Source organism: Gopherus evgoodei, chromosome 5 (assembly GCF_007399415.2).
Source record: "Gopherus evgoodei ecotype Sinaloan lineage chromosome 5, rGopEvg1_v1.p, whole genome shotgun sequence".
NCBI lineage: Eukaryota > Metazoa > Chordata > Testudines > Testudinidae > Gopherus > Gopherus evgoodei.
Window position 1 is genome coordinate 15,518,801 of NC_044326.1, and position 25,656 is coordinate 15,544,456.

General features: G+C 41.6%; 2 protein-coding genes across 14 annotated transcripts in view; both read right to left on the minus strand.

The window, feature by feature from the left end:
- Positions 1 to 42: 42 nt before the first annotated feature.
- Positions 43 to 13,842, minus strand: LOC115652392 (transmembrane emp24 domain-containing protein 11-like). The gene is made up of 5 exons (XM_030564344.1): positions 12,282 to 13,842; positions 10,984 to 11,084; positions 9,998 to 10,123; positions 8,295 to 8,441; positions 43 to 253 (listed from the first exon to the last, which is right to left on the minus strand). The coding sequence occupies exons 1-5, from the start codon at positions 12,409 to 12,411 to the stop codon at positions 104 to 106; spliced, it is 654 nt and encodes a 217-aa protein (XP_030420204.1). The 5' UTR covers positions 12,412 to 13,842; the 3' UTR covers positions 43 to 103.
- SPON2 (spondin 2) overlaps positions 11,056 to 25,656 on the minus strand; it is a 110,448-nt gene continuing 95,847 nt past the window's right edge. For 10 of the 13 annotated variants that reach the window (XR_004000635.1, XR_004000626.1, XR_004000627.1 and 7 more), the window contains 4 exons: positions 22,356 to 22,590; positions 18,319 to 21,011; positions 12,282 to 12,338; positions 11,056 to 11,084 (listed from right to left, as the gene is read on the minus strand). Coding sequence is in view for 1 of the 13 variants with exons in the window: in XM_030564343.1 (XP_030420203.1) it covers positions 22,412 to 22,590 (179 nt within the window). In the remaining 12 variants the exon portion in view is untranslated. Of the gene's footprint in view, positions 11,085 to 12,281; positions 12,339 to 18,318; positions 21,012 to 21,527; positions 22,591 to 25,656 lie in introns of those variants that run through there. The other 3 variants (XR_004000629.1, XR_004000633.1, XM_030564343.1) reach the window with 3 other exon arrangements.

Sequence of the window (25,656 nt, forward strand, 5' to 3'; positions counted from 1 at the left end):
TAAATAAGACAATAGTGCATATTTTTGAATTTTGTGCTTTATTGATGTAGACATTATGCATTATATGTTGACTAATTTAGAAGTGTATTCACTTCTATCAGTCTTAAACAAGCTTTTTAGCAATAAAGAAATCTTTAAGACATTTCATTTGCCAGACTCCAACTAAGATAAGGATCAATGTTTGTGCAAGAGCCCACCGCAGGATATTGTTGTTAGTTTCTTCACTTGTCAATCGAAAGTACTCCTCGCGTTCCTGTTGAAAAGAGGGAAAAGGCATAATTATTTGCTTTTAAAAAATCTAAGTACAGTACTTGATGCTGTCATAAACAGATAGCTAAGGGTTAATGTCTCTTTCACCTGAAACACCTGACCAGAGAACCAATCAGGAAACTGGATTTTTTCAACTTTGGGTGGAGGGAAGTGTGTCTCGGAGTCTTTTGTCTGTCTGCCTGTTTCCTCTGAGCTTTGGAGAAGTACTTTCTACTTTCTAGTCTTCTGTTTCTAAGTGTAAGGACAAAGAGATCAGATAGTAAGTTATATGGTTTCTTTTCTTTGGTATTTGCATGAATATAAGTGCTGAAGTACTTTGATTTGTATTCTTTTTGAATAAGGCTGTTTATTCAATATTCTTTTAAGCAATTGACCCTGTGTTGTATCATCTTAATACAGAGAGAACATTGGTATTTTTCCTTTCTTTTTTATATAAAGCTTTCTTTTAAGACCTGTTGGAGTTTTTCTTTACTTCAGGGAAATTGAGTCTGTACTCACCAGGGAATTGGTGGGAGGAAGAAATCAGGGGAGAGCTGTGTGTTGGATTGCTAGCCTGATTTGGCATTTCCTCTGGGTGAAGAGGAAAATACTTTTTGTGTCCAGGATTGGGAACAGAGAGGGGGGAGTCTCTGTGCAGTTTCACAGAGCTTGTGTCTGTGTATCTCTCCAGGAGCACCTGGAGGGGGGAAGGGAAATAGGATTATTTCCCTTTGTTGTGAGACTCAAGGGATTTGGGTTTTGGGGTCCCCAGGGAAGGTTTTCCAGTGGGACCAGAGTGCCCCAAAACACTCTAATTTTTTGGGTGGTGGCAGCAGTACCAGGTCCAAGCTGGTAACTAAGCTTGGAGGTTTTCATGCTAACCCCCATATTTTGGACGCTAAGGTCCAGAATCTGGGAATAAGGTTATGTCATGGTGGCAGTAGGTTGGGATATAGACAGAATCCAGAAGCCAGTAGGAATATTATATTTTTCTTTTCTCTGCTAAGGGCTTTTTAGCAGAGAGAAACAGTTTGGTTTTAAAAGGGAACCAGAGAGAATTTTTTTTTTTCTGCTCTCTCTAGCAGTTTGTGGTTTGCATATTAAGCGAGAAGACTGTTAAGGGTCTTTTGTCATGCAATAGCCCTCCCATTAGGTGGCAAGTACCAGCACTTATATGCATGCAAATTAAGTGGTTTTTCTGGTTTCCCTTAATTGAACATTAGCTAGAGAGAGAAAAGGGAAAAGGCACTGTTGCTAGGCAGACTTCAGGAGGCAACAGAGAACCTGCAGTTCAGAAGATAAACACCGGAGGGCACCCCAACACAAGAAAACAGGAACCATGACTTCTAAGGCAAAAAGAAACGCCGAAGAACACATCAAAGAAGCTGAACACAGGCGACAACTGGAAATGAAACAAAAAGAGATGGAGATAAAAGAAAAGGAAGAAAGCATCAAACAGGCAGCCCAAGAGGCAGCACACAAAAGAAAACTAGAAGAAGATGAGGCAGCCCACAGAAGACAGATAGAACTCCAGAGGGAAGCCCACCAACAGGCCATGGAATTAGAAAAGGCTAAGCAACAGACTCCAGCCAATCCTAACAACCCATCGCCCATTATTGCTCCACAGCACAGGAAATTTCCCACCTACAAGGCAGGTGATGACACCGAGGCCTTCTTGGAAAATTTTGAAAGAGCCTGTCTTGGGTACAGCATCCCTGAAGACCAGTACATGGTAGAATTAAGGCCACACCTCAGTGGACCTTTAGCAGAGGTGGCAGCTGAAATGCCCAAGCCGCAAATGAATGACTATAAACTTTTTCAAACCAAGGCCAGATACAGGATGGGGATAACCCCAGATCATGCCCGTCGGCGCTTCAGAACCCAAAAATGGAAACCAGAGGTGTCATTTCCCAAACACGCCTACTACATTGCAAAAAACTATGAGGCCTGGTTAACAGGAAACAACATTCAAACCTTGGAAGAAGTGAACCTCCTCATACAAATGGAGCAGTTCTTGGATGGTGTTCCTGAAGACATCACACGGTACATACAAGATAGAAATCCCAAAACTATTGCTGAGGCGGGGGAGATTGGAGCCAAATGGATGGAACTGGCAGAAAGCAAAAAAGCTACTGTCAAGGGGAACGATTACCCCAGGGGGCACACAGACCATAAACCCTACAACCGAGGACAGCCAAAGACCCTACATACCACCCAAGTAAAGCCACAGATACCCTACTCTTCAACCTCACCAGTCTCCAGTAACTCACCTCGGCCCAGTGACCCATCAGATGGAAGATGCTTTAAGTGTAATGAACTGGGACATATCAAGGCCAACTGTCCCAAGAACCCCATGCGAGTGCAATTCATTACACCACCATCACACCAAAGATCCCCAGGCCCGGATGCCTCTCAAATACCCTTGGAGCGAAGGGAAAATTTGAGAGTGGGCGGAAAGAAGGTTACTGCGTGGAGAGACACGGGGGCACAAGTGTCAGCTATCCACCAATCCTTCGTTGACCCCAAATTCATCAACCCAAAGGCCAAAGTTACAATTTACCCCTTCATGTCACAAGCTGTAGACTTGCCTACAGCTCAACTGCCTGTCCAGTACAAAGGCTGGTCAGGAATGTGGACTTTTGCAGTCTATGACAATTATCCTATCCCCATGCTACTGGGGGAAGACTTGGCCAACCAGGTGAGGCGGGCCAAGAGAGTGGGAATGGTTACCCGTAGCCAAACCAGGCAAGCTTCCAAACCCATTCCTGTTCCTGAGCCGTCCACAGAAGCCCCGTCTGTGTTACCAGAGACCCAGACAGAGGCAGTGGACCCGGATTCCATGCCTGCCACTGAAACAGCCACAGCATCTCCAGTACCAGGCCCGGAACTGGAACAGCAACCAGCACCAGCAAGTGCAACCACATCTTCAAACTCAACGCCAGAGGGCGCCAGCGAGCCAAAACTGGCAGAAGCACACGACAGCCATACCCAAAAGGCTCAGCCAGAGCCTGAAATACCCTCAGGTGCACCAGCGGAGAGCGGTTCACCAGCAACGGAAACAACCCCATCACCTACATCGCTTCCAGAGGGACCAAGCCCAAGTCCACAGTCTGAGGAGGAACTGGTGACCCCAGCCTCAAGGGAACAGTTCCAGGCTGAGCAGGAAGCAGATGACAGCCTTCAGAAAGCGTGGGCGGCGGCACGGAGCACCCCACCGCCTCTCAGCTCTTCAAATCGATCCCGGTTTGTTATAGACCAAGGACTTTTATACAAGGAAATTCTTTCTGGGGGACACCGGGAAGAATGGCAGCCGCAAAAACAGTTGGTGGTTCCAACTAAGTACCGGGAGAAGCTCTTAAGCTTAGCCCATGATCATCCCAGTGGCCATGCTGGGGTGAACAGAACCAAGGACCGGTTGGGGAAGTCCTTCCACTGGGAGGGGATGGGCAAGGATGTTGCCAAGTATGTCCGGTCTTGTGAGGTATGCCAAAGAGTAGGTAAGCCTCAAGACCAGGTCAAGGCCCCTCTCCAGCCACTCCCCATAATTGAGGTCCCATTTCAGCGAGTAGCTGTGGATATTCTGGGCCCTTTCCCAAAAAAGACGCCCAGAGGAAAGCAGTATGTACTGACTTTAGTGGACTTTGCTACCCGGTGGCCAGAAGCAGTAGCTCTAGGCAACACCAGGGCTAACACTGTGTGCCTGGCCCTAACAGACATCTTTGCCAGGGTAGGTTGGCCCTCTGACATCCTTACAGATTCAGGGTCTAATTTCCTGGCAGGGACCATGGAAAAACTGTGGGAAACTCAGGGGGTGAATCACTTGGTTGCCACCCCGTACCACCATCAAACCAATGGCCTGGTGGAAAGGTTCAATGGAACTTTGGGGGCCATGATACGAAAATTCATCAACGAATTCTCCAATAATTGGGACCTAGTGTTGCAGCAGTTGCTGTTTGCCTACAGGGCTGTACCACATCCCAGTTTAGGGTTTTCACCATTTGAACTTGTGTATGGTCACGAGGTTAAGGGGCCATTACAGTTGGTGAAGCAGCAATGGGAGGGGTTTACGCCTTCTCCAGGAACTAACATTCTGGACTTTGTAAGCAACCTACAAAGCACCCTCCGACACTCTTTAGCCCTTGCTAGAGAGAACCTAAAGGATGCTCAGGAAGAGCAAAAGGCCTGGTATGACAGACATGCCAGAGAACGTTCCTTCAAGGTAGGAGACCAGGTTATGGTCTTGAAGGCGCAACAGGCCCATAAGATGGAAGCATCATGGGAAGGGCCATTCACGGTCCAAGAGCGCCTGGGAGCTGTAAACTACCTCATAGCATTTCCCAATTCCTCACTAAAGCCTAAAGTGTACCATGTTAATTCTCTCAAGCCTTTCTATTCTAGAGACTTACAGGTTTGTCAGTTTACAGTCCAGGGAGATGATGCTGAGTGGCCTGACGGTGTCTACTACGACGGAAAAAAAGACGGTGGCGTGGAAGAGGTGAACCTCTCAACCACCCTGGAACGTCTGCAGCGGCAACAAATCAAGGAGCTGTGCACTAGCTTCGCCCCATTGTTCTCAGCCACCCCAGGACGGACTGAACGGGCATACCACTCCATTGATACAGGTAATGCTCACCCAATCAGAACCCCACCCTACCGGGTGTCTCCTCATGCCCAAGCTGCTATAGAACGGGAGATCCAGAACATGCTACAGATGGGTATAATCCGCTCATCTACCAGTGCATGGGCATCTCCAGTGGTTCTGGTACCCAAACCAGATGGGGAAATACGCTTTTGCGTGGACTACCGTAAGCTAAATGCTGTAACTCGTCCGGACAACTATCCAATGCCACGTACCGATGAGTTATTGGAAAAGTTGGGACGTGCCCAGTTCATCTCTACAATAGACTTAACCAAGGGGTACTGGCAAGTACCGCTAGATGAACCTGCCAAGGAGAGGTCAGCATTCGTCACCCATGCGGGGGTGTATGAATTCAATGTCCTTCCTTTCGGCCTTCGAAATGCACCCGCCACCTTCCAGAGGCTGGTAGACGGTCTACTAGCTGGACTGGGAGAATTTGCAGTTGCCTACCTCGATGATGTGGCCATTTTTTCAGACTCCTGGCCCGAACACCTACTACACCTGGAAAAGGTCTTGAGCGCATCAGGCAGGCAGGACTAACTGTTAAGGCCAAAAAGTGTCAAATAGGCCAAAACAGAGTGACTTACCTGGGGCACCAGGTGGGTCGAGGAACCATAAACCCCCTACAGGCCAAGGTGGATGCTATCCAAAAGTGGCCTGTCCCAAGGTCAAAGAAACAGGTCCAATCCTTCTTAGGCTTGGCCGGATACTACAGGCGATTTGTACCACACTACAGCCAAATCGCTGCCCCATTGACCGACCTAACCAAAAAGACCCAGCCAAATGCCGTTAAGTGGACTAATGAGTGTCAAAAAGCCTTTACCCAGCTTAAGGCAACGCTCATGTCGGACCCTGTGCTCAGGGCCCCGGACTTTGACAAGCCATTCCTAGTAACCACGGATGCATCTGAGCGTGGTATAGGAGCAGTACTCATGCAGGAAGCAACAGATCACAACTTCCATCCTGTCGTGTTTCTCAGCAAAAAACTGTCTGAGAGGGAAAGTCACTGGTCAGTCAGTGAAAAGGAATGCTATGCCATTGTGTACGCCCTGGAAAAGCTACGCCCATATGTTTGGGGACGGCGGTTCAAACTACAAACTGACCATGCTGCACTAAAGTGGCTTCATACTGCCAAGGGGAACAACAAGAAACTTCTTCGTTGGAGTTTAGCTCTCCAAGATTTTGATTTTGAAATTCAACACATCACAGGAGCTTCTAACAAAGTTGCTGATGCACTCTCCCGTGAGAGTTTCCCAGAATCCAGTAGTTAAAAAGTGTTCTTAAAATGTAAAAGTCTGTTAGTTATATACTTAGTAGTATATGTAAAGGTGCATGTGTTGTATTAATCTGTTTATTTTCAAGTTCTAGAAGGAAATTGCCGCCAGTGAGCTTCCCCACTGTCTGCAATTTGGGGGGCGTGTCATAAACAGATAGCTAAGGGTTAATGTCTCTTTCACCTGAAACACCTGACCAGAGAACCAATCAGGAAACTGGATTTTTTCAACTTTGGGTGGAGGGAAGTGTGTCTCGGAGTCTTTTGTCTGTCTGCCTGTTTCCTCTGAGCTTTGGAGAAGTACTTTCTACTTTCTAGTCTTCTGTTTCTAAGTGTAAGGACAAAGAGATCAGATAGTAAGTTATATGGTTTCTTTTCTTTGGTATTTGCATGAATATAAGTGCTGAAGTACTTTGATTTGTATTCTTTTTGAATAAGGCTGTTTATTCAATATTCTTTTAAGCAATTGACCCTGTGTTGTATCATCTTAATACAGAGAGAACATTGGTATTTTTCCTTTCTTTTTTATATAAAGCTTTCTTTTAAGACCTGTTGGAGTTTTTCTTTACTTCAGGGAAATTGAGTCTGTACTCACCAGGGAATTGGTGGGAGGAAGAAATCAGGGGAGAGCTGTGTGTTGGATTGCTAGCCTGATTTGGCATTTCCTCTGGGTGAAGAGGAAAATACTTTTTGTTTCCAGGATTGGGAACAGAGAGGGGGGAGTCTCTGTGCAGTTTCACAGAGCTTGTGTCTGTGTATCTCTCCAGGAGCACCTGGAGGGGGGAAGGGAAATAGGATTATTTCCCTTTGTTGTGAGACTCAAGGGATTTGGGTTTTGGGGTCCCCAGGGAAGGTTTTCCAGTGGGACCAGAGTGCCCCAAAACACTCTAATTTTTTGGGTGGTGGCAGCAGTACCAGGTCCAAGCTGGTAACTAAGCTTGGAGGTTTTCATGCTAACCCCCATATTTTGGACGCTAAGGTCCAGAATCTGGGAATAAGGTTATGTCAGATGCTGCTACCTGCTACCAAGGCATGTGTTATCTGTCCACATACTGGAGAGAATGAACAAGCCCTATACGATATTCTCTTCTTAACTATTATCAATTTGATGAAAATAAGAGTTTGAACTTCTAATCCATATTACTATCAGAGTTGCAAATCACAATTTGAGCACTGAACAACAGGTTATGTAAGGTTGGCTTTTGTGCTGCAGTGAAAGTGTGAGCAGAAGTTTCATATGGTCACAGATTGGGCTGAGCATTAGGTATAGTTCTTTAAGCACATGCATACTTCCTATTGAAGTCAATGGGACTAAAACACATTCATAATGTTAAACATATGCTTACATGCTCTCCTGAACAGGGATGGACTTATGCACAGACATTTTTTACCTGAATTGGAGCCACAATAAGGCACTTAGGACCATATATTTAAATGTATTTAGGCATCTGAAGAAGCAACTAGGTGCCTGGAACTAGATTCACAAAAGGGACTGTGGCTGGCATGATTTAGTCCTGGCAGGGATGATTTAGTTGTGAATTGGTCCTGCTTTGAGCAGGGGGTTGGACTAGATGACCTCCTGAGGTCCCTTCCAACCCTGACATTCTATGATTCTATGGAAGGATTTTACCCAGTCCTTCTATAACAAATTCACCTTTAGGCTGAGATTAAGTATTGAGAATCTCAGCCCAAAATAGTAATTTATCACAAAGTTATGAGCATGTGAAAATAGAATTTAAATGAAAATTTGATGCACATACAACTTGAATTATAGCAGTTATGACCAGCAAAACTAAAATTAACCAAATTGTGTAATTAGTGGAAAGTACTGTAGAGTAAAACTGATGATTACATAAAGATTAATTAATAATTAATTCTTAGCTTATATACTGTATTTTGCTTTACAGCTGCAAAGTGTTTTACAAACCTTAATTAATATGTATTGTTCAGTTTTAAGTAATAATTTACATACTGTGGTCCACTTTGGTTAAATATTAATAGTACTTTTAATAACATTTGATTAAAAATAATACTACAACTAAATATTGTAATATGCCACCCAACATTTAACTTTCCAAATCCAGATGTTTTCATGCATTATTCTTTCATATTTCTATTAGGGAACAAACATACTCTGTGATAGTTTTGTTCTTTGGATATGTGATGAATTTGCTCAATTAGATGTCCGAGTCTAAAGTTAACCTCATTAACTTTGTCCTTGGCTTGAGCGATAGCTTCATCAAGAAAATGTTCTCCAACTCTAATGTCCAAGTGGATACGCTATGAACACAATAACAACAATTATTAGTCCCATGAATTTATGGTGTGGGTATTTAAAAAAAAAAAGTCCCCAGAAACAAAGTGAGGCATAAATAACAAAGGTTTCTTTTTAGCCTTCTTATAGGAATGGTATTTAACTTATTTATAGATGTCCTTACTAAAGAGATAAGATATTTAAAATGTATATATTTCAAGGTTTTAATCTTTAATTACACAAATTTACATACTTTGTTATTAGTGTTGTATTTTATACTAATGCTGTTGATTCGATCAGTGTGAACTATTTATTATACTGTGTCCAACAAAGGGCAAAAAATGAACATTCTTAGGGCTACCCACTCGAATTAAAAATTGATACCATTATCAATTTTTTTTTTAATACTCTTCCCTCTTAGGTTGTAGCTGAAGCAAAGTCAGAAACAGAGATAATGAGAATCAGTCCTAGGTCTTCCACCTGGCATACTATAGCACTTCCAGTAGGCTATTAAATATGCTTCTAAAGGCAATTTTCTCCAGTTATTTGCAAAGTTTAGCTTGGTTTATAGTGATATAAAGAACAATACATATAGAATTCATGTGTGGCTCTCTCTCATAGATTTAAACTTTTTAAAGTTTATAGAGGTATTGCTCAAAGACACTGGAGTGACAGAAATGTAATAGCTTTCAGATAAGTAAGCTTTTGTATCTGCATTTGTGTTGATAAATCTTTCCCCTTATAACCTTTCATCATATTAATCAGGACTTTGAAGCTTTACATAATCAAGGTGCTGTACAAACATTAATTAATCTGCACTGTATTATACTGACTGTGCCCTGACTCCTTGGACATGAAGAAAAGTCTGTTTCATCTCTTCGTCTTCTGAGCTCCAGCATTATCTTTTTCAGTCACTAGGAAATGTCATATATTGGCTAAAGCAGGGGTAGGCAACCTATCACACGCGTGCCGAACGCGGCACCTGAGCTGATTTTCAGTGCCACTTCACACTGCCCGGGTCCTGGCCACCGGTTCAGGGGGCTCTGGATTTTAATTGAATTTTAAATGAAGCTTCTTAAATATTTTAAAAACTTTATTTATTTTATATACAACAATAGCTTAGTTATATATTATAGACATAGAAAGATCTTCTAAAAAAATTAAAATGTATTACTGGCATGTGAAACCTTAAATTAGAGTGACTAGATGAAGACTCGGCGCACCATTTCTTAAAGGTTGCCAACCCCTGGGCTAAAGAGTCATTTGCTAATCTCTGAGATAATTCATCAAAGCAAGATTCTTCTGGCTTCAAACACTGACCACAGCAAAATAATACAGGACGTTCTGCACAGGTGGAGCTCCATTGAATTCAGGAGGTCCAAAGGTCCACCTATGTGGAATTGCTTTGCAAGATCAAAGAGCAACATTGGACACATGGATCCACTGAGATACTTTCATAATCCTTTCACTCGTCATTAATTATGCTCCTAGACCTCTATATTGTATGTTCATTTGTCTTCCAGAGCCTGTGGTTTAGATAGGACAGATATCATTAAAAAGAATATTCAAGAAATATTCTTACCAGTTTACTTCCTCCAAATGAGATAAGCTTTGTGGAGTTAGACTGCAAACAGATATTATGCTCCCCAGGTAAGTGTGACGTAAAAGAGAATGTTCCTTGTGGACCATACAATTTTGACAACAGTAGCTGTAATGTGTTAAGTGTATTTTTTTAATTTATGAACTACAGATATTAACATAAAAATAAAATGCTGTGCATCATACCTCAGAATATTTTAAGATTTAAAACTTAATATTAATTATATTATATTATAAATATAAATACAATTAACCTAACTTTCACATTTTATTTAGGGAATAAAAGCTAGAAAAAATGTGGTCTACACTGAGAACAAAAAACTTATCTATAGACACTAAAGTCAAAATTTTCAAAAATGGGTATTTAAGTGTAGCTCCTAAGTCCTTACTTTGGCACATAAATAAGTAGCCTGATTTTCAGAAGAGTTGAACACTCAGTGGCAATGAAGGCAGTTGTGGATTGCTGGTATATGCATCCTGATGGCTAATCTAATATTTTTGGTTTAATTTATCATCTCCTTCCTTTCTCCATACACAGCGACTGACTTTACTACGTTGCTTCAGTAGTCAACACAAAACAACATTGACTAATATTGCTTTTTCAACTGTATTTTAAGTATTCTTTGATAGCAAGCTTTTCCAAATCTAGTATTAATGCAAAAGCATTAACCAAGATTTAAAAAAAGATGACTAAAATCCAGGTGCTAAACCCATATAGATACATGAATAAATGGCCTGAATTTCAAAAGTACTGAGTACCCTTCTTCTCTTATTGACCTTAATAACAACCAACATGTGCTCTGCACTTTTGAGAATCAGACCACTTATTTAGCTGCTTAAATATGGATTAAGGAACCAAATTTTAGGCACCTATTTTTAAAAATATTGTCCATTCCCCTTCAATAGTATGACCTTCCAGTTCGAAGAGTCAGTACAAATGCCTCCAAAAATGTGAATATTAAGTTTTACCTCCTTAGTAGGAGTTGTAATGGTCACAAACATTCCCAAACCAGGAGCAGATTCAAGAAACCTGTGTTCATGCATGTCCCATTGCTGTACCTTGTAACTCCCTGAGAAGACGGAAACAAATCTTTGAATTACAAGTTAGTATATTAAATATCTTTCACTTTTTCATTTCACATCAAGTCACTATAAAAACAAAAGTAAGTACAAGATAACTTACATATTTAATAGAATTATGACTTTTTCCAGTTCACCATATAATTAGATTGTGGCATTTTGCACCACAATGGAGTGAGCAAGAAGTTACACACTAGTGAAAGAAAAGTGACAATTTATTATCATTGCCTTGCATGCTCTGGCCTTGTTAGCAAGCCATGGTACATGGCAGATTGTCCCAAAAGTTCAGGTATCCATTACTCAAATTACATTTGTATGGCTGTCTTTCATGCAGCCTCTAGCACTTGTGAACAACAAGCTATCAACTGTTTGATGGTTTCCTGGCAGTCTTGCATCTGTCTCCTTCTCAAATAAGGGCTTTTTGCTTTCTCATTATCTGGGAAGATTTTAATGAACTCAGTATAAAACACCTAGTGGAATGGTCCTTTTTTTAGCAGGTCTTGAATGAGATCCTGACCATTGGTAAACAGAAAATGCAGATCTCACATTGGTGAGGGAGAGTGGCAAAACCGTGTTGTAATAGGAGCCCTGGGAGTAATGGTTGACTAAACTAGAATTCCTCCGAGGAAGCACATACTGCAATGGCATCTCCAGCACTGTAGAAATAGGTGCCTTTTGTGCTTTCCATCTTAGCTCAGCCAGCTCTTCTGGTCAGTGCAGAGGACTCTTGTAGCAACCTGCATGGAACTTGGAGGGATGAGCACAGGAGATAGAAGGGAAGAGTTTGGAGAAGGCATCAGGAAGCCATTCTGTGTGCACATAGCTTGAATGCTAGCTGCTGTCACAGCAACTCTGTAACTAATTCTCTTAATAAAGAGCCAGTTTAGATTCAGAAACATGAAGTCCTCTCACGTTTTATTACTCAGCATGCAGTACATGACACAACTGTAACACTCATGGCTAGCATGGAGCAGCAGCTATGGTGCATTTCCATATTGTGACTGGCTCTTGTTTTGGGAGTAAAGGAGGAAATGCTCTTTGTGCCCTGCTCACCATCACCACCACTCATTCACCTAAGCAGGATCAACCGCATTGGCATTATATATCAGGCAATCAGTATTAGAACTTCATAGATTAACATTTTAAATATTAAACACATTGACCATCATGTAGCAACATCTACCTACCAGTAATCAAGGTATCACTTGGAATGTCTTCTATTATGCATTTCTCCTCTCTTTCCCCTGAATGAAAATACAAAGCAGGTGAGACAGCAACCCAGAAGCTCAAAAGAATTCCTATTAAGTGGCTCTTCATGATTTTGATGTATCCTTATTGTACTACTTTTGGAAATGATTAGTTAGAAATGAGCACAGCTCTGTGCTCACTCCTTGTTTGCTGTTTATCGGTGTGGTTTTGGGAAAAAATGTGAGAAAAGACATCTGGTAGTTACTTCAGTTATTTATATATGTGTATGCGCCACCGAATGAGATAAGAAAAAGATAATTTGTGAAGTCCTTCCTAGCATGAAAGGAGCAAAATTTTATTTGTAGCTCAGCTATATGAAGTTTTATAGGACTAATTTATACTTCGTTGTGTATGTGTGCATGCACGCACTCTCCCTCTCTCACACACACACGAACTACATTAGGACTGAAAGTGCTAAAATGGGAAAATGCCATACTTCATGTTTTTCTGAGTTGTATGTTTGTTGTGTGTTTGTCAGCTTTGACAGTTACTGCTGGGTTTTTAGTCCAACAGGTCAGCTGAGTATTCTGTATGTGTGTATTTAAAAATAAAATCCAGCCTAGCTGCTTTCATAGTCAATAAGATGGCCAGGATCACTAAGTAGTGGAATGTCCCTATCAATGGATGTTGTCATTATGAGAAATCAAAATTGTTTGGGGAGTGGTAAATAACTTAAATTTCTCTCTTGCCCCTAAGTTCAACAAACAAGAGAAAAATAAAGATTAAAATAAACTATTCTCTGCTTCAAATTCCAGCATCACTGCACTGTCTGGGATAATTTCTGTCCATTGAGTTACCTGGCAACATCTCAAAGTTTTGCTGTGTTATCATTTCTGTTCATCTGTCAAAAGGGATCTCTTTTGTGTATGTGCTAATGACCAAAAACGCCTTTTTCAAGGAAAGGTCTCCTTCTATGGCACAGGATCATTCAAGAAAAACAGTATTTTCCATGGAAAGGATGTATTTTGCAGTGTAATGCAGCTTTACCTTTTGCTCGAGCTTTGCTCAGCCCAACACAAGGCAAACATTTTTGGCAGTCCTCTTTCTATGCTTGTGTGTCTCTGTGCTCAGCTGGGGTCTCAGTCACCACAGGACTCAACTCTGTCTCTTGCTTCCCCATTATGAGTAGGCAGTGAGTTGGCTGCCATGGTCATAGCTTGAGGAAAGCTATTTTAGGGCCCAATTCAAAGCCCACTGATATCCACGGAAATATTCCCATTGATTTCAGTGGGCATTGGATTGGGCCATTGATGTTCAGACACAGCCTCGCAGGCAAGGCATTGCTAGGCAGGATGCACAATAATTTAGTATATTCTTCTCACATTCAGACACTCCAGATGTCTTATTTTTGTTGTGCCTTCATTTCATGGGAAGAGAACAGATTCTTGCACTGTGGACCTCTATTCTGTGCAGATTCTTATACAACATTCATCATAGAATCAAAGATGATTAGGGTTGGAAGAGACCTCAGCAGGTCATCTAGTCCAAACCCCTGCTCAAAGCAGGACCAACCCCAACTAAAATATCCCAGCCTTGTCAAACTGGGCCTTAAAAACCTCTAAGGATGGAGATTCCACCACCTCTCTAGGTAAATTATTCCAGTGCTTCAACACCCTCCTAGTGAAACAGTTTTTCCTAATATCCAACGAAGACCTCCCCCACTGCAACTTGAGACTACTGCTCCTTGTTCTGTCATCTGCCACCACTGAGAACAGCATACCTCCATCCTCTTTGGAGAACCCCTTCAGGTAGTAGAAGGCTGCTATCAAATCCCTGCTCCCCTTCTCTTCTGCAGACTAAATAAGACCAGCTCCCTCAGCGTCTCCTCGTAAGTCATGTGCCCCAGCCCACTAATCATTTTTGTTGCCCTCCAATTTGTCCACATCCTTTCTGTAGTGGGAGGCCCAAGACTGGATGCAGTATTCCAGACGTGGCCTCATCAGTGCCGAATAGAGGGGAATAATCACTTCCTTCGATCTGCTGGCAATGCTCCTACTAATTCAGCCCAATATGCCGTTAGCCTTCTTGGCTACAAGGGCACACTGTTGACTCATATCCAGCTTCTCATCCACTGTAATCCCCAGGTCTTCTTCTGTAGAACTGCCGCTTAGCCAGTTGGTCCCCGGCCTGTATCAGTGCACGGGATTCTGCCATCCTAAGTGTAGGACTCTGCACTTGTCCTTGTTGAACCTCATCAGATTTCTTTTAGTTCAATCCTCCAATTTGTCTAGGTCACTCTGGACCCTATCCCTATCCTCCAGCTTAGTGTCATCCAAGAATTTGCTGAGGGGGCAATCCATCCCATCATCCAGACCATTAATGAAGATGTTGAACAAAACTGGCCCCAGGACAGACCCCTGGGGCACTCCACTTGATACCAGCTGCCAACTAGATATCGAGTTGTTGATCACTACCTGTGCAGCCTAACAATCTAGCCAGCTTTCTGTCTACCTTATAGTCCATTCATCCAAACCATACTTTTTTAACTTTCTGGCAAGAATGCTGTGGGAGACCATATCAAAAGCTTTGCTAAAGTCAAGGTATATCACATCCACTGCTTTCCCCATATCCACAGAGCCAGTTATCTCATCGGGTTAGTCAGGCATGACTTGCCTTTGGTGAATTCATGTTGACTGTCACCGTCCTCTCCTCCAAATGCTTCAAAATGGATTCCTTGAGGATCTGCTCCATTATTTTTCCAGGCACTGATATGAGGCTGACCTGTGTGTAGTTCTCTGGATTCTCCTTTTATTTTAAAAGAAGGGCATTATTTTTGCCTTTTTCCCATCGTTTGAGACCTCCCCCATTCGCCACAAGTTTTCAAAGACAATGGCCAGTGGCTTTGCAATCACATCAGCCAACTCCCTCAGCACCCTTGGATGCATTAGATCCAGCCCCATGGCCTTATGCATGCCCAGCTTTTCTATATAGTCTTTAACCTGTTCTTCACCACTGAGGGCTGCTCACCTCCTCCCCATACTGTGCTGCCCAGTGCAGCAGTCTGGGAGCTGACCTTGTCTGTGACAACTGAAGCAAAAAAAAGTATGAGTACTTCAGCTTTTTCCACATCATCTGTTATTAGGTTGCCTCCCCCATTCAGTAGGGGTTCCACACTTTCCCTGACCACCTTCTTGTTGCTAAAATACCTGCAGAAACCCTTCTTGTTACCCTTAACATCCCTTGCTAGCTGCAGCTCCAATTGTGCTTTGGCCTTCCTGATTACAACCCGGCAGGCTCGAGCAATATTTTTATACTCCTCCCTAGTCATCTGTCCAAGTTTCCACGTCTTGTAAGCTTCCATTTTGTGTATAAGCTCACTGAAGATTTCTCTGTTAAGCCAAGCTGGTCACCTGCTATACTTTCTGCACATCTGGATGGTTTGTTCCTGCGCCTTCAATAAGGCTTCTTTAAAATACAGCCAGGTCTCCTGGACTCCTTTCTCCCTCATATTAGTGTCCCTGCCCATCAGTTCCCTGAGAGAGTCAAAGTCTGCTTTCCTGATGTCCAGGGTCTGTATTCTGCTGCTCTCCTTTCTTCCTTTTATCAGGATCCTGAACTTGACCATCTCTAGCCACTGCTGCCCAGGTTCCACACACTTCTACTTCCCCTATCAATTGTTCCCTGTTTGTGAAGAGCAGGTCAAGAGGAGCATGGCCCCTAGTTGGTTCTTCCAGCACTTGCACCAGGAAGTTGTCCCCAACAGTCTCCAAAAACTTCCTGGATTGTCTGTGCATTTCTGTATTGCTCTCCCAGCAGACGTCAGGGTGATTGAAGTCCCCTATGAGAACCAGGGCCTGTGATCTGGAAACTTCTGTTAGTTGTCCGAAGAAAGCTTCGTCTACCTCATCCTCCTGGTCTGGTGGTCTATAGCAGATGCCCACCATGACATCACCCTTGTTGCTCTCACCTCTAAACTTAAGCCTGTTGAGTCTCTTTGGATTTTCTCCAGTTTCATATTGGAGCTCTGAACAATCATATTGTATACAGTATGAATCAGGAGGCCTCCCCTGTTGCACCCTCCTCCTCATGTTTCTTCCCAGTATCCCACTTCCCCACTTACCTCCAGGCTTAGGTCACCATCCCCAGGCGACCCTAGTTTAGAGCCCTCCTCACTGGGTTAGCCAGCCTGCCTGCGAAGATGCTCTTCCCTCTTCTTCATTAGAGAGGGAAGAGCATCTCTTCTTAGCAATCCTTCTTCCTGAAACAACATCCCATGGTCGAAGAATCCAAAGCCCTCTCTCCAATACCACCTGCATAACCACGCATTTATCTTGACAATTCAATGGTCCCTACCTGGGCCTTTTCCTTCAACAGGGAGGATGGACAAGAACATGACTTGTGCCTCAAACTCCTTTATCCTTCTTCCCAGAGCCACATAGTCTGCAGTGACCCGCTCAAGGTCATTCTTTGTAGTATCATTGGTGCCCACATGGAGGAGTAGGAAGGGGTAGCGTTCCTTGCAGATAGTCCATCACATCCTGAATTCTAGCTCCAAGCAAGCAGCATACTTCTCAAGTTTCCCAGTCTGGACGGTAGATGGATGACTCCATCCCCCTTAGGAGGGAGTCCTCAACCACCACCATCTCCTCCTCTTGAGAGTGGTGGTTCATAGAACCACCATCCCTAGGACAATGCATCCCATGCCTTCCAGTCAATGGGGTCTCCTTCTGATACCTGGTCTCTAGTCCTTTAACTTTCTCTTCCAATATGGAGACCAGCTTGCACTTTGTATAGACAAAGTTGCCTCTATCCCTTGGGAGAAAGACAAACATGGCACATCCTGAGCAGGTTAAAACCACTGATCGCTCACTATCCATAATGTCTTTTTTCCAAGAGCCTCTTTAGATGTTGTATTTACTGCTCACAGAAGCCTGAAAGGCAAAAACACTCTGTGGGAACTCCTCTCAAGTGAACTCCCAGGCAAACTCCGTTTGCCTGTCCTCTGTTCACCACTCACTCAGTTTGCAACTGGCTGCTTTTTTACCAGGCTGCTGGCTCGTAGCACTTGGCTCAGCTCAAAGCCTTCTCTCCAATCAACCACTCAAGGCCCACCTGGAATAAAGCACTCCCAATTCACACTCTTCAACCAACCAACCACACGATCAAACAGTCACACTTTTCAAACAAACACATGATCAAACAGTCCCTGCAACTAGATCCAGTCAAATGAATGGTCACAGCAGACAGACACTCGGATATTCCCCCCCGCCAGCTCACAACACAGCCCTCCTAATGCAGCACTCATCATAGTACAAGAGCCCCTTCCAGTAGTTGGTTCACTCATGTTCTCCCCAGGCAGACAATTGTGCACTGGACACACACATTTTGGCACATATATGATGGAGAAGATAAGGAAAAAATATGCCTTGCATTTAGAATGGAAGGTAGTGAGGCTTTTGATGGCCTATTGGAGTTCCTTCCCTAGTCTCTGCCCAGATCTAAAAAAGCTCTGTCTCCTGCACAGACAAGCTTGATCTTTATTGCAGAAAGTTCCATTGTGCCAGAGGAATGAAATTGTCGATCACATCCTCATCCCAGAGCTTTAGTCTTTTAGTTACTGTTGGCCCAGACCATTGAGCCCCTTGCAGGTGAAGACTGAGACCTTGCACTTGATGTGGTATTCTATGAGAAGACAATGTAGGGAGCGTGTGTTTGCAGTAGCCAGTGTTGCTGAGCAGATATGGTGCAATGTTGTGTAACTAAGCACTAAAGGTTTAATTCCCAAGTATATCGCATTGCTGTAGTCCAGCCAAGAGGTGACAAACATGTGAGTAACTGTGATTAGGTCATTGTTTGCCAGGATGGGACAGAATCTCCTAGCAACTGGAGATGGTCCAAAGCGCCACTTGTGGATGCTGCTATGTGAGATCTTAATATCAGTGAGGAATTCAGGAACATTCCTAAGTTACAGACTAAATTGGCCTATAGCAAGGGAGTACCATCAACGAAAGGAGACACTCCACTGTGGTTGCAAACCTTTAAAAATGCTTTCCTCTGCTTATTAACATAACTTCTGTCTTGCTTGGGTTCAGCTTCAACCTGTTGGGTTTTTTCCATGAGTTGATGTCATTCAAATTGTGGGCCATCTTGGTGGTAGTGGTATCATATATTGCGAAAGACTTGCAGAGCAGTGTATCATCTGTATATTGCTGGCACTTGGCATCTGACCAGTCCACTTCGTGCCTGTATTTAGCTGTTGAATAGAACGAAGATAGAGTTGATCCTTTTGAGACTCCACAAGTGAGGGGTCTAATAATAGAGGTGCAGTTTCTTATCAAAGCTGCAGAAAAGTTCAGGAGGATGAGAGTCTGTCCTCTATGCATTGGCTGCAGGACATCATCCATCAGTTCCACTAAAGCCTGGCCTGAATCTAGATTGTGCCATAAGATGAGGTGAGGAAAGAACAACCATCAGAAAACCCAGAGTAGTTTTCTGAGGCATATGGAGTTTCCTTCCTTCATTATGCCAGGCCTTAATTTCCAGGAAAGGACACCTATCCATAGAATTTTTTGCAGCCTCTGTCACAATCTGCAGATGACACACATGGATATTTTTGTGATGGCCCAGTATCACAGTGTCCTCTACAGTTTCCACAAGGTGATTCACAAGATTCTGGGAGACAGTGCTTTCACAGTTGACTTGCTAGGATACATTTGTTTCACAATAGCTGCTTCAATCATCAATAGACAAATACAGGCATTTACCTCAGGATTCCCACTTCCTGTCTCAAGGGACTATCCTTCATCCTGATTTGGGGACACAAACAGCCAGTATGTGAAAAGCAAAATCTTCAACACAGCAGATTTACCATACAAATAAGTGACCATCTCCTGCATGCTAGGAAACCTGGTTATAAATGCACCCTCATGGCCAAGATTGAGTCTGCTCTTCAGGCAGCTTCAGCCAACAAAAGGCATGTGCAGGAACGCATCCGGGAAACTCTCCCCTAGCCCAGGAGCACCTGTTCCACATCCACTGGTGTAAACACACACACCAGCATAGTACAATGAATATAGGAAAAGAAAATATTATTTACAGAAGGATGATTGGAGCAAAACTTGAGGGAAGATAGGGGGAGTGGTAAAACAGTGTGATATCCAAACACAAGGCTCCACAGGTCCAGTGGTACCACAATACAAAAGGACAGACACCAAGCAGTGTGTCTACACTCAGAGTCCAGGAACCCTGGGCAGAATACCAGTACAGCAATGAGTCTGGGGTGCTCCTGCTCGTCTTCGGCACCAGTAACCTTTCAACAATAAAGTCCTCTGGTCCCTTTTCTGCCGTTCTCTGCAAACCCACACAGAGCTACAGCCTCTCTCCTTATGTCCAGTGCAAGGTGACATGGCCCAGTACTCATAGCCCCGTCCAGCTCTGGGCAATTGTGATACTGAGTCCAGCTCCGGTTTGTCCTTCTCAAGTGATTCCTCCTTATCATAGTGCTCCTCCTGTCTCCTGTATTGGGGCAATCCTGGTTGGTCACTCTGTCCCACCCAGGCTTCGGGCTGGTTCTCGTCTGCTTCACTATGTGAGGGCCTGCTTGTTATAGTCCTTCTCTCTGTAACTACAGACAGACCTACCCTGTCACTTTACCTCTCTCCACACCCCTGGAACAACCAGCACTTCCTCTTGCTGCAACAATCAGCACTCCCTCTGCCTCAGGACAAGGTTTTAAAGGGGCCATGATCTCTAAACCCCAAGGGTGTTACATAAATGTCATAATGGAAGTGCTGGTTGAATGCTTTTGAAAAAACAGCCCCAATTTGCGGATGCTGAGTACTTGAAAAATATGCCCTTTATTATATATTTCATGTTGTTATAAGTTACAGCTGTTGTCATGAGATCCCATGGAAAATATTACAAGTTCCTTCTTATCCTCTCATTCCTAGTGTTTGTAACCATCACATATTATGTTTCAACTTAGGGTTCTAGCATCAGTCCAGAAACATGGACAAGTAATAGGATTTGGAGCCTTTGGCCGTTTATCAGTCAACAGTTCAAATTCTGTCCAGACCACTAATAGGAATGATACTGGAGACTGAATCCATCTCTTGCAGTGACATGAATGTCTCACAGAGCAGGATGGCCCATTGAAATGGGGCAAAGGGCAATGAGAATGGATTGGGGAAGGGGCAAGAATAAATGCATACTTCACAGGTATATTTTAATACGTTTTAAAGTTGTTCTGATACCCTCGTGATGGATGTAATTGTTTATCTAGGTATTTATACAGTTGAATAAAATAAAACCCAAAAACAGAAAATAAGGAAGACTTCTGAATAGAAAATAAAGAAAGAATGGAAAAGGACATAAATGTAATACAGAATGTAGAGAGACCTGAGAAAAGTTCCTTTCTCCCCAAAATCAGGATATTTGAGAGCTAATGACCTGTAGGAATGTGGACACAGGAGGAACATGGAGAAAAAGAAACTGTTATAAACAAGAATAAGTGAAACAAGGGGGATGGAGGACAGGAGAGTGATAATCAGAAGAATGCAAGGCATCCAGAAATGACAAAAGTTAGTGTGTTTTTTTTTAAATACTTAGCTGTATTAAACTGGAGCCGAGTATTTGTTTTAATTGTTTATTCAGTGTTTGGAGGACCAGTATGTACTATGCTGATAAAAGTTCTAATTTCTTCAGGACTCGTCAGGATCCTCATCTGAGTCCTATAAAAAAAAAAGTGTCAGAACCTTTACGTATTCCTGTACCTAAAGAGAAAGCAGTGTGCAGTGTCCCTTTTAGTGCACAAAAATGTTTTTCATAGATGGCATGTTTCAGAATGAACCTGCCCAGCCCCATCCAAAATCTTTCTTGTTCATATGCGTGCCTTTCTTATTTTTGTATATTTTCTAGGACAGTGCACTGTAGACCTATGAACACCCAACTAGCTTAAAAGTTTTCTGTTGAACACTTATATTTTAAAAATCCTTTTCCTAGGTTATAACTAAAAACTCTGCATAACCCATGTGCTATCATTTTTTCAACCAATTAGCTATTTGAGTAACAAAACTCAGAGTCTGGAACAGCTTTTGATATATTATGTTTTGTGAAATCCATACATAATTCTGTTTTGAGTCATTTAAAAACAAATCTATAATTTCTCATTTATGCCTAAAAAATTTGTGATTTTTACATAAACAAATAATTCACATCCACATATATTTTTAAAGAAACATGGACACATTTATTTCCTACACGTAGAAAATGGTATAACTTATAGTCAGCTGAACAGACTTTACAATTTTTCACCAGTTATTTCCCAGTCAGTTTATTTGGTAGGGATCCACAGCAAAGATCAGTCAGTTTTTAAATCTGAAAAGAGATTCAACTCAACTGAGTTCAGTGGCTCTCCATTAGTATATAGACTTCTGAGTGCTTATATGAAGCTTTTGAGCTGAGTAGTTTTGTATTTGGCATTTTTCCAATGTCTGAGGAAAAACAAACCTCCTGCTCTGCATGCATAGGATTCAAGACAAGTTTACACAGTTATTTTATTGTCCTAACTATGTTACAATATCTGGTCACTCTGGTGTATGTGAGTGTTTTCCAAAGAAGAGTACTCAATTAAACATGATTAAAAGAAGTCAACATTAATGCCAATAAATTATAATAAAACATAATTTACAGCAATGTAATAATTAGCTTTATAGGTATAAATAAACAAATTTAAATCTACAAATTCTAATATTTAAGAATGTATGTGATAATCTAGATTGTATTTAAAAGATTTGTTAACATAAATGAACTTTGCAGTATGTCCAAAAATTTCTTTTCTGCCACTAGATGGTACTGCAAGAACTTACACAATATTTGTAGGAAGGAATGGGTTCCGTGGATTTTGTTTTGTTTTCCCTGTAAATGATCAAGAACTGTCAGACTAAAATTAAGTAATTTAAAAAAGTGTTGATATCAAACAATAGAAACATTATCCATTTCAATAAAACATTACAACATACCTGAATTATAAGGAATAGTGACTGACATGGAGTATAGATTCAACTAAATCTAACCTGAATTTAAATGATCTAGATTATTGTCTATTCTTTATTCCATTGGAAAGGAGATTTCAGATACAATTGTCCGGTTCACATTCTGCTTCTTCATCCAGGTTTGGACAAGGAGTTCCATTATTGGCAGGCTGAAGGCGTACATAACGAGTTCTGGTTTTGGTCCCTATCTTTCCACAAGTACCTCTGCAAAGACCCCAGGAAGACCACAGTGAAATCTCACAGTCCAATGGCGTTTCTGTAACATATATAAGAAGAGGTGATGTGATAGAAATATGTGCTTAAGGCAAACACATAGTTGGCAAAATGTTCAAAACTATTATAGCAGCAAAGAATCCTGTGGCACCTTATAGACTAACAGACGTTTTGGAGCATGAGCTTTCGTGGGTGAATACCCACTTCCTCAGATGCATGTCTATAAGTCTATAGTCTATAAGGTGCCACAGGATTCTTTGCTGCTTTTACAGATCCAGACTAACACGGCTACCCCCTGATACAAAACTATTATCAAATTGTCCTTACTTATACAAATATAAGGCTGATGTTTGTTTTGATACATGAAAAATTTACTATCAGTTACATTACTGATAATATTAAAAAGATCTACTTGAAAAAACAGAATTAACATGATTTTAATAAAAGCCATATGTTGTCTAGTAAATAAAGACATCTGTTTTCAGCTCCTGAAAAGGTAGACTGTAATGTAGAGGTTGTTTGAAGTATTGCATTAGTTATGGTATAACACTTATTTAGCTGAGAATTTAAAATGTTCTTTTCAAGGAAAACTGTTTAAAATGAGCATGCTCTGAAAATAGAATTGTATTTTACTGTCATCTCACTACTAATAACTCATTTGCCCTTGCATGGCTTGCTGGATAATACCAGGATTAAGATTTTTATCAAGTTTATTTATATACCCTGAGACGACTTTGTATATATTGTTCCTATTCATTTCATTTTCCATTTAAGTCCTATTCTATTCTTCCTCATGAGTAAAGAAAATGCTAATTCTTTTTATGGCTAAATCTTCTTGTAGTTAGCTTTTGGCAAGAAAAGGTAAAGCACCTTTTAGACACACAGTCTTCCTTTTGCCAATAAAATATATTGTATAACTAAAAGCTTTTTAATACTAATATCCTTTAAATTTACTACAACCAAATAAATCAGAAATTCTGTAAAGTGATATATACAAACATACAGAATATATATATGAATGATATGTAAGTTATAAAATTCTCAAAGAAAATATACAGATACTCTCTCCCTCAGCAGCTGGGAGGAAATATGTCTGTAGTCACGGATCTCTATGGACCTTCAGTGGATGGGGAACATGGTTTGACCTTTGGTAATTAAATCTTTCCTTATGCCTGTGGAGTAAGTTTTTTATATGGATTAAGTTACTGGTATATACACAAAGTGGAGACTTCAGACTAGGAATGTCCAACAAATGCTTTACTTACAATGAATTGCTCTGATGCAGTATGTGTTGCTCTTATTTTATAATGTCTCCTGAATTACTAACATTTTAATGGAGTAGAGAAATGGACTTGTATAGAAAACTTAAAAGAACTAAATATGTAGTTTGTCTAAACAATGACTATTATCTCATCAAATGTATTACAAATATATTACATAACTTGTTATAGTTTGGTACGATTTACAGCAGTGGTTCTCAAACTTTTGTATTGGTGACCCCTTTCACACAGCAAGCCTCTAAGTGCGACTCCCGCTCCTTATAAATTAAAAACACTTTTAAAATATATTTGGCACTATTATAAATGCTGGAGACGAAGCGGGGTTTGAGGTGGAGGCTGACAGCTCACAATCCCTTATGTAATAACCTCGTGACCCCGAGGGGTCCTGACCCCAAGTTTGAGAACCACTGATTCACAGTATCTGCTATGGGGATGCCCAGATTGGAACACCTGAGGGTGCGGGCAGAGGGAGTTTTTAACCTACACTGAGGTACATTAACTAACTTTGTGGGGAAGTTAATACAGCATGTTGCTCTAGCTAGCACTTCCAGTTACTCACATTTATGGAGAATTAAATAAAAATTAAATATTAATTAAATAAATAGTCTCTAAAAATACCATATTGGTGATTTCCAACTCTTGGATCTTAAGCTTTCAAGACAAGACAAACCTATCTGTCTTAGGCTAGGGAGCTGAGACCCAAGAATGAGAATCCTGCATGATATCTTCAAAGTAGCATACTAAAGATCCAGTTCAGGAAGCACTTACGCACTTTTTAAAGACCATCCCTAGTAAGGAAAGCACTTAAGTACATACTTGAGCGCCTTTCCTGAATTGAGGCCAGATTAAATAGTAATCCCTTCCCAAATGTTGTGGAGGAAAGGATATTATTCTATGTGTGATTTGTGTTACCCAATTTGAATGTTGGATGATCAGCTCTTGTTTATTGAGAAAACATTTTTTTAAATTAGAAATCTGCTTGTTTTAAATGTACAAGTCAGGCCTTATTAACCATGGGGAAGATAAGTTTTCTTTATTTATTGTGAGGAAATCTGCAAAGTCCACGTTATGGTCCAAACTCCAGGCACAGAGCCAAAGCCAGAGAAATAGACTCTTCAGTCCCAAATCTGAAGCAGCTGGCATGCACTTGGGCCATGGTTGCTACTACAGAATATGCAGGGAATGTGTCCCACGGATCTCTCCTGTGCAGGATTTTGGTCTCTGCACTCATTTCTTAAGAAGTGCTCCACATTCCCCTTTTCTACAATCCTGTACAGAAAGTTACCAGAGAGTGCCTAGAGTAAGCCTGCCCGGGGCTCTCTACCATCCGTCTTCTTTCCTCCAGTCAGAGGGGATGTAGCATTTATACTTAGAATTTGTCACTAAGACTGGGTCAAATCAGTGCTATGAACCTTCACCTACATGAGCACTAACATTCACAGACAGTTTAAAAAAAAAGAATGCTGTGATGGGATAAATATATTATTGTTTGAAATTAAATCTTGGCTTCATTTGAGCATTTCAGTAAAAAATTCAAACTCTCCTCGGGTATCTCGTTCTGTAGGTATCAGTTGCTATCATAATTCTATTCAAGCTGGTGAAGTGAATTTTGTTTTCTTATTTCATATCACTATGAAAATACTTCTTACCAAGGAGAATATAGTATATATAATCGCTTTGCTCCATTATATAAGAATGCACAGGAAGGAAGCACTTTCTTTAGTATTTGCACAGGATTTGAGGAGCTGAGGGTAAGTCTTCACTACCGGCCATATTGGCAGGTAGCAATCAATATCTCAGGGATCAATATATCGCGTCTCATCTAGACA